This window comes from Cyprinodon variegatus, unplaced genomic scaffold (genome assembly GCF_000732505.1).
Source record: "Cyprinodon variegatus isolate N-32 unplaced genomic scaffold, C_variegatus-1.0 Scaffold49, whole genome shotgun sequence".
Taxonomy (NCBI): Eukaryota; Metazoa; Chordata; class Actinopteri; order Cyprinodontiformes; family Cyprinodontidae; genus Cyprinodon; species Cyprinodon variegatus.
The window spans coordinates 68,194-77,839 of NW_015150502.1; the positions used below are offsets into that span (position 1 = coordinate 68,194).

General features: G+C 38.3%; 1 protein-coding gene across 1 annotated transcript in view; it reads right to left on the minus strand.

The window, feature by feature from the left end:
• Positions 1-474: 474 nt before the first annotated feature.
• LOC107082316 (tripartite motif-containing protein 2-like) overlaps positions 475-9,646 on the minus strand; it is a 24,658-nt gene continuing 15,486 nt past the window's right edge. The window contains exons 9-14 of the mRNA XM_015370931.1: positions 4,734-4,837; positions 4,472-4,639; positions 4,211-4,379; positions 3,892-3,962; positions 3,657-3,797; positions 475-3,575 (exon numbers count right to left, since the gene is read on the minus strand). Of these exons, the coding sequence (XP_015226417.1) occupies positions 3,423-3,575; positions 3,657-3,797; positions 3,892-3,962; positions 4,211-4,379; positions 4,472-4,639; positions 4,734-4,837 (806 nt within the window). The 3' untranslated portion in view covers positions 475-3,422. The remainder of the gene's footprint in view (positions 3,576-3,656; positions 3,798-3,891; positions 3,963-4,210; positions 4,380-4,471; positions 4,640-4,733; positions 4,838-9,646) is intronic.

The window sequence follows — 9,646 nt, forward strand, 5'->3', positions numbered from 1 at the left end:
AAATACAGACCCAAGTGTATTAAATTAAGTTATAAGGTTTAGCTGTTTGGATACTTCACTGGCAGATGACTGTTAGCGGGACAGCCAAAATCTCAATTGTTTGTCAAGGTAAGAACATTATATGTTTGGACCAGAAACGGGTTTTAAAAAACAATAAACATTTTTTTTCTCATTATGTTTGCAGTTTCCTCTCAGCAGAGGTGGGTAGTAATTAGTTGCGTTTACTCAGTTACATTCACTTGAGTAACTTTTTGAGAAAAATGTACTGTAAAGAGTAGTTTTTCTGGATCGTACTTTTTACTTTTACTTGAGCAAAAATAAGAGGGATCACTACTCTTACTTGAGTAAAATATCTGACTTTCTAACCATCATAAGTGACTTCAGTCAATAAAGAACAGGCTTGTTTTAAACAAAAATGCAACCAGAAAGACAAGCATCTACAATTAACGCTTCCTTGCTTTGATGTTCTTTTTCAATTGCTGGTCCTTCTGTTACATCTGGAGATCAAAAGGAAGTAAAGGTTTACTAAATCATGTTTCAGGAAGTTATTTGACATACTCTAATCTACATACAAAACATACTACCAATAATGAATACAGCGATTTTATTGCAAAATATCTTGCCGTTCATCCAAATGAAATTGTTGTTAGATTATTTATTTTATTATATTAAGTCACTTTAACACTTTTTTCATGTTTGCAGTGAAGAAGATAAAACAATTGTGTTAAAGTAACAAAATATGGTTGCATTTTTTTTCTATGGTACAATTTTTGGGTAGTCTACCCACCTCTGCTTCTCCGTAATGAAACCTACCAGCAAACAGATCTAGTTTATTGCTTTAAAACTCTTTGAAAGTCAAAAAACGAAATCTGTTTAATTGTTACATGCAAAATACAAACATTGGTTACCTCTTTTCACACTTAAAGAACAGTTTTCTATCACCATAGAAACTCTCATGTAGATAAAGGTTGCAAAGGCAGCAGAACATAAACAGGTAAGAAGGTATAGGCCTTGTGTTCATCAGCCTGATTCCTACTTTAAAGCATAAGCTGTTGTTATGGACTACCCTTGGTAAATTCTGCAATGTATTGATTCTACAGATTTGTGCAATGAAAAAAAATTCCTCAATCTATCATAGAAGGCAACTTGACTTCAAGGTAATTCTAAATGCTTCGATGGAAAGATGTGCAGTAACATCAGGAGCATGCTTCTCCAACACTGAGGTATTGTCTCTTAATGAGAGGACATGTGTTATTGTACAGTTTGAAGTCAAAAGTATAGAGTTTTAAACCATTTCTAGAACTGTAGACATTAATGAAGAACCCAAATCTGAACAATCTAAGCCCAGCCTTCTCTTGACAACTGCTGAGACAATGAGCAGATATATTGTATATATCAGTGATTTCAGGTGTTGATTTACCCCATAATGTTTAAGATGTTTTAATAAATATATAGAGTAGATTTATAGAGCTTTTTCGTTTCCCTGTTTAATATACAAGCACACACACATCAAGCACAGAGACGATGCTTTTGGTCAAAGGCGTTACGTCAATCCCATTTGACGATCCAAACAATCAGAAACTTTTTCAAGCAGTTTTAAGATGAAAAATCTACTGTTCAAGATCTTATGAGGAAAAATAAACATTCCATAATCAAAACAATCCATATGTACAAAAAGTGTATAAGAAGCTAAAAGTGGTCCATGGCGAACGACTAACCCACATTTCAAACTTATGTCTCTCAACCAGATTGGAGCCTTGATTTTGCTGACTGGATGTTTTCTCACGCTCAAGTTAATTGACGTTTGATTGATTTAGCTTGCTTGGACTTTTTTTGGTCAGATTTTTACATTTCCTATCACACTTCATCTGAAAAGAAGAGCAGTTAAAGGTCATAGCTACAACTTTAATTTTCATTAAAACTATTTTTTTCCAAAATGAATACATCCAGAGAATGTCTAGAGTGGTGCAGAATAAAAGTATTAATTTTACTGAAAATAATAAGATATACAAAATTGTTTTATGAATTTTGATGAATTTAAAACCTATAAATATTTATCAATGCCAGTCATGTAAGGATACACTCAGGTGTATCAAGATCCTAGTAGCGCTTTAATATAGGTGATAATTGCTTCATCTCTGCAATACGTTTCTCCAATTCAAGCCAAAAGGAACAAGGGTGAACATCATTAAGGTTTTAAACATTGGTGAAGACAAGGAAGCAAAGGGCCACAGGAGCCACTGGCAGGTTACCACTCATCTTCTGAGAGGTAAGTTAATATTTACTAATACTAACCTGGCTAACCGTAAGGAACGACAGTTGGTTACTGGACATAGAGAGTCAAACTTTCAGGGCCTGGCTGGAAAAGTGGTAAGTCACCCATCCTGCAAACAGAAGGCCTGGGTTCTTATCCCAGCTGGGGGGTGTGAGCTGCCAGTGTGGGTCCTTATGCAAGAGCCTTCAAACTAATGCCTGCTTTGGGGGATTGGTGGCCTAGTGGTTAGGGCGTTGTGCTTGGAGTTCTGAGTTCGAGCCCAGACTGCCGTTCTTGCTCTCTGTGCTAAGACCCTTAACGCCACACTGCTCCCCGGTCACCACACAATGGCAGACCACCGCTCCCCATGGTGATGGGTTAAATGCAGAGAGTTAATTTCAGTGCTCTGTACTTGTGACATTGTAATGACAATAAAACGCTGGAAAAAAAGAAAAAAACTTGTAGCTATAATCTTTAAACTGACCGTTTTGGTTTAAAACAATCTGGGCACTAACCTGAAAAAAATCGTTATTAACCTGGAAAAACAACAAATATAATAACTATCGACCCCTTTTACCACGCTGGACATTTCTTTTGTCTTTTACATAAAATACATCAAGGCAAAACAAAGTAAAATTATCAATAATTTAAATAAATATCTCAACGTTTGCATTAATTCCATCTCATCATCATAGATTTAGGACATAATGGTTTCCATTTGACATTGCTCTTCATCCTCTTTGAAACCATTTATTTTGCTCGCTTTCAATACTGGATCGTTCAGTCTTTTCCAGACTGCTGTAGGTGAAGGCAGACATCTTGAATTTAAAAATAGGAATCCATTGTTGCGCAGTTTGCATTTCTCCCATTCTGTAGAAATGCATTGTTGAAGGGGCTGACATTTCATCCTCATATTTCATGCTGGCTTCATTCTTTTATACCTTATCCCAGTCACTAATATTAGACATCTCCTCTGAAGTTCACATAATGGAAGGACGCAGGCTGAACGTTTACCTTGGTATTTCTTTTCTTCGGTAAATCCATCAGGACAGGTTCATGCTATTGATGAATGGAATTAAATATTGTGAGAAGTACATTTTCCCTCCCACCACTGCCCTGCTGGTCCACCTTTCCTACTTGATCCTCACCATTTCAGTTTGAGTCTTTATCATTGTAGGTAGCGGTAGACTTTAAAGCAATGGTTACCAGAGTCGGCGACCACCACATGTCCGTCGGAGGTCAGCGCCAGGCCCTGTGGTCCATACAAAGGGTCTGCTGATGTGTTGATGTAAGACAGGAAGGAGCCACTACCATCAAAAACCTGAAAAATTGAAAATGTTAGTTATAATTGGGGGGTTTTAGCACCATTATGCAATGTAACCCCCATAACTTAGTGTTGTACCTGTATTCTACTGTTACCCCAATCAGCTACAATGATGTTCCCATTTATATCCACAGCCACACCAGTGGGAGCGTTGAACTGGCCATTACCTTCCCCGTTTGAACCAAACTTCAACACCAACTCGCCCTCTGCAGTAAAAACCTGACAGGACAAAAATATCATACGGTACACAGTGATAAGTTGTGTTGTTTCTTTCATTAGTTAAAAAAAAGAATAAATGCAGTCTGTTTGACACCTTAACAGAGTGGTTGTGAAAGTCGGTAACAATGATCTCATTGTTCTTGTTCACCGCCGCAAAGTGTGGACCTTCGGGACAAGAGAACGAAAACAACAGCAATCAGATGTTTTCATTTGAAATGTTTTGCCCTCTTTAAAGGCCTAGCCGACGATTTAAAAGATATTAATTAACACTATAATACACCCAGATTTAAGAATATTTTGTTATAATTATTGATAAATGTATTTCTGTTCTGTTGAATCCACTGATATAACGTTAAACTGAATATACAACAGCTCAGGGGGAAAACATATTTTGCCAGAGTTTAAAGGTTTACCTGCAAACTGCTTGTCACCATTGCCCCGACTCCCAAACTTGGCAATTAGTTTGCCAGTAAGCTGGAAGATGAAGACTGTACAGGCCTTGTTGTCAACGACGATCACGTGACCATTTTGGTCCACAGAAACACCTTTTGGCCCCATGAGTCTTCCAGAGCCAAGTTTCGCCTTCGACACAGCAAATACAACAGTTATGTCAAAAATCCTAACCATCCATGATGGAAAAGGAAAGGAAAGTATCAGGCAATCTATGGTACTACCTTAAACTTGCCCTCGCAGGAGAATATGCTGACCCACTTGTTATCATAGTCGGCGATGATTATGTCGCCACTGGGGTGCACAGCTACTCCCGTTGGTCTCTGCAACTGGCCAGGAGATCGTCCACGTACCCCAAAACGAGTCTTAAACTCACCCTCATTGGAGAAAATCTGTTGGAGGGAATTTTATAAATTGTAAAATAAAACTTAGCTTGCCCTTATTAGCCCTTTGAAAGTTCTCCAGTCCAGAGAAACTGAGTTATACCTGAACACACTGATTGTTGCTGTCAGCTATCAGAATCCTGCCGTTGGAGGAGGCAGCTACTCCTTGAAGGTTTGTAAATTCGCCTTTATTTCTACCTTTGGTTCCTTTAAAACAGGAAAAAAAAACAAGAAGTTATCTGTTTAATCTTGTATGATATTTTCAATTGTTGTACAAACTTAAAACTTGTTGTACAAACTTCGAAAAGCTTCTATCAGTGAGCCCCAGGGCAGCTGTGACTAAATTGTAGTTTACCATTATCAGTGTGTTAGTGCGTGGGTGAATTAATGAATTAATGAATTTAGTTGTTAGGTCTATTCAATGAAGATTATAAAGTTAATGTGTGTGCATATGGAACATTGGAGAAATGAGATGCTTCACTCTGTTTACTGCAAACTGTCATGCAACGGTGGTAGAAAATTGCTGATGTTTGTGCAAGGCTAATCACAGTTATCAGGAGACCACTCTATTCTGTGATTCAATCAGGAGCATTTTTTCCTATGACCTGATCAATTGCCTTGTCAGAAGAACAATCTATTTTGTAACCCACCCCATGTGTTATGATCTGCTAATAAAAAGGCTTTGCAGAGGAAGTCAGTCAGAGAGTAGATGTAGCTGAATGTAGCTCTCTCCTTCTGCAGAAGCCATTAAAAAATCCCTCTTCTGTGTAGACTCAGTTTCTCTTTTATGAACCTACATTTTTTAACCTAACATTTTGGTGCCGAAACCCGGGAGTCAAGATTCAATTGTCCAGGACCGTGTGGGACCAAGGCCAAGAATCTGTCGACAGCTGTCCTCCCTTCTCCGGACGGAGCCAGTTTGGTCCAGCCCTGCCCTGGGCATCTTGGTGACGACTCCCGCTGAGGACTGGTCTACATGGCAAAGGGTAGGCCTAAAGCTTTTTATCAAAAGTTGGTCTGGGACCATTTAAGTAACAGCTGTAATCGCAAGAATATTTGACGAGACCAAGTCTTGTTGACATATGTGGCATCTGGGTATTCTGTGCGTTTGAGTCTGGGACTCTGTGTTGTTCTCGAGATAGTAAGGTTTGCAGCTGCCGCAGCAGGGATATTTGACGGAACCAAGTTTTGTTGACAGATGTGACATCTGGGTATCCGGTGCGTGCAAGGGCCTGGAGTTTGAGACTCCAAAGTGTACACGTAACGATAGGTGTTTTGCATCTATATTGGTTAAAATAAAAAATATATAATAGACCTTAAAATAGGAGTAACTGTGTGAGAGTGTGTGAGGAAACAATCGAACCATTGGGTTCTGTTGTTTCATGCAGGGGTTTAATACAGTACAGCTCTTGTGGATGCAGAGGCAAGAATTTCTCACCTGAAAAGGTAGAAGCAGAAATTACCACAACAGTTTTTGGGTACTGTCCTGCTGAATAAACATCCAGTGCGTAGAATATCCTAGGTGTTTGTACTGGACTAAATTCCTTAAAATGGGTAAAGGTCAAAATTAATTTAGAGATAATTTAAACTCTACTATTAGAAGTTTGTAGAAGCGCAGGATCCAACAAAAAATAAACACTTGAATATATGGTTTAAAAAAAATATATGGGTTTGAGGGACGCCTCTATTCCAAAAATAATAAAATAACAAGAACTAAAGAATAAAATAACAAAAGAGAGCCAAGGAGGTAAAAGAATTAAAAAGGATGGGTTCAGGGAAGAGTATAGAGAAGATCATAAGGGGTCTTTTAAGTTGTTTGTGTGTCCAAAAGATAATGAAACACAGTTTAGAGGGAGACAGTTTGAATCTGCAGCCACGGGGGGGGAATGTCGGTGGAGCATTGATCCAACTGACAGCCTTCCTAGTGCATCTGCAGGGTCTCCAAAATTATTAGGTTCGGAACCAAAAAATTAAAAATAAATAACCAACCAGAAAATAATTTTAGTCATGCAAGCTACATACAGGGAATGAAAAAAATTAGAGGGGTTAAAATTGTAGATGTGTATGGAGCATGGGGGATATTAAATGCATAAAAAAAACATGACTAGTTCTAGCAATTAATGGACAGGCAGTTAGACTTATATGCTATTCAGGAGCCTGTAATACTTGTGTTAAAGATAATGTAAATACTCAAACCATCTAAAAGGCAATTTTTTGTAAAATCAGCAAATGGTCAAACATCCTAGGAATTGATGTCAAGGGCAATAGAAATAGAAGACCTTCAAACAGGAAAAAGGTTGCAAGGTTGCATGTTTTTGTAGTAATATCACCAACTCACCCCATTAATCTGTTAAAGTGAGACTTGATGGATAATTAGGCATTGCAATTTTCCCCACACTGGGGGGAATGAAGGCTGTATGAATAATACATGTAATGGTTTTGCAACTAAATTCTTCTGTGTTTTATGCAACATGCCTAGCATTTCTACTCCATGTCTATTTTTCCAACTATGGAAACAACCTTATAAAATTCTGTTCAATGTAAACCCCCAGGTTCAAGATTTAGCATGTGTTAAAATAACTCAGCATTCTTTGAAATCACAATCTGATGAAAATGATTTCAAAGATATTCCAAATGCTTTGTGGTCTACAGGAAAAATTGATGTAGGACTGTTGACAACTGTAGATCCAGTTGAAATAGTTCCTAAATTGCAATACAGGCCAAGGATAAAACAATATCTGCTAAAATTTGAAGCATAGGAAAGTATAAAACCAGTTATAAAACATTTTAGTGGGTGCTGAAACAAGTCTGTTGCTTGGGCCATGTTATTTCAGAAGAAGATAAAAAGCTACAAGAAGAGTGTAAAAATTGTAATAGCAGGAGCATAAGCCAGTAACTAAAGAACAAATGTCTTTATAGAATTGTGCAGTTACTGCAGAGCTTAGATTCCACATTATGAGGAACAAAACTCAGCTTTTCTTAAGTTTTTTTTATGACACTTGTAGCTATGTCAGAGACAATTTAATGGATCCCAGAAGTAGAACAGCAATTCACAAAGTTAAGAGTAGAACTTTTCTCAGCAACTGTCTTAGCTCTGCAAAATTATCAAAAACCGTGCATCTAAGTAGTTGACAGTTAAGCAAGTTATATGACCTCTGTGTTGTTACAGTCTCATGGTGATAGGCTCATACCTGTAGTGTCCTACTCTTAATGGTTAAAGAGAACCCGTGGAAACAGTAGGTCCCCTATATTCTTATTTTTTTATCTTTATTATATTGTGTAGTTGGATGTATGTATATATATAAAACTGTGACTGAAGCGTGTAACAAAAGTAATTTCCCTCTGGGATAATTAAAGTCTTTCTGATTCTGATTCTGATTGAAAGCAGCAGCTATTTTGAGCCATGAGTTTATCATGTCTCCACAGGAGGGATATTGGGTATAGTATGTATAGTAAAACAAGTATTTAATCCAACTGCAGGATCAAATAACATTTTTTTTGCAGAACATGTCTCACATGTTGCGAAGAACATGTAATCTGCCCAGAGCTCCTTTTGTTTCCCCACAGGAAGGCCTGAAGCCTGGAGACCAAGTGCTGATTAAAATCATCAAGGGGAAAATTGGGCAGCTCCAAGGTGTGAAGGACCCTACATTGTGCAACTAGCAACTCCAACCGCTGTGAAGATCCAGGAGAGAGACACTTGGATCCAGCAGAGTCATTGTAAGCTGATTAAAGACTTTCCCCAACAGGAAGCCCAGTTACCTTCACAGGGACCCCACGACTAAGGTAGGGATCTGTGGTGAAGCCCAGCTACAAAGGGATTAAGCAAATTAGAGCTTTTCCTCTCAGCGCTGGTAAAGAAACCAACCTAACCCAGTCCCTTAGCGTACTGGTTAGTGGGTGCTTCCTTGGAGGAACTGGTGAAGCTGGGAAAACTAAAGTGGCTCTGCTGCTTGATGGTGACCATTGGACTGGTGCTCTTCAGGACTCAAATTGACCGCCAGAAACAAAGGAAAACCAGAATGGTTTTTGATGGATCCAAACCAAGTCATCTCTACAGTGCCAAGATGTGGTGGCAGCATTCCAAGCGCGTTGCTGAAGGTTTGAACAAAACAGACTGTTCACACCTCCGGTGCAAGTCCATCACTATGGACAAGTTGGTTCACCATGGTATCATGGTGGCAGGTGCTGATGAAGATAGCTTTACCATTTGTAGGATTGTTCTTATATTTTTCCTTTTTATTTGTTGCTTAATAGCATGCCTCCAGTCAATGATTCAGAGAATGATAGGATCCACTCCAATCCAGTATTCAGCTGTAACTTATGTTCAACTCCGCCAAGATGCTGGTGAGGATACTGATGGTGTGGCAACGGTGTAATCTGTTACAGGGATAATGATCGCTTCCTAGGGAAGGATCGGGTAGGAATTTTCCCTCTATTGGAGAGGTTTTGCCTACTCAAGGGACAGGTTTTTGAAGCTTTTTACATTCTTAATAAATTTAACATTTTTGCTTAAGTTTTACATTTTAATCTTTTTCATATTTTTGGTTTTGCATATTAATCTTTGATTACTGAATTTCCTATCTGCAATGCATTTATGATGTGTGTAGTAAAAATCTTTTTAGAAGTGCTACATGCTGATGTTTATATGCACAACAGGAGGGAAATGTTAGGGTTATTCAATGATGATTATAAAGTTAATGTGTGTGCATATGACACATTGGAGAAATGAGATCCTTCACTCTGTTTACTGCAAACTGTCATGCAATGGTGATAGAAAATTGCTGATGTTTGTGCAAGGCTAATTACAGTTATCAGGAGACCACTCTATTCTGTGATTCAATCAGAGGAGCATTTTGTCCTATGGCCTGATCAATTGTCTTGTCAGAAAAACAATCTATTTTGTAACCCACGCCATGGCCTAATAAAAAGGCTTTGCAGAGGAAGTCAGTCAGAGAGTAGATGTAGCTGAATGTAGCTCTCTCCTTCTGCAGAAGCCATTAAAAATCCCTCTTC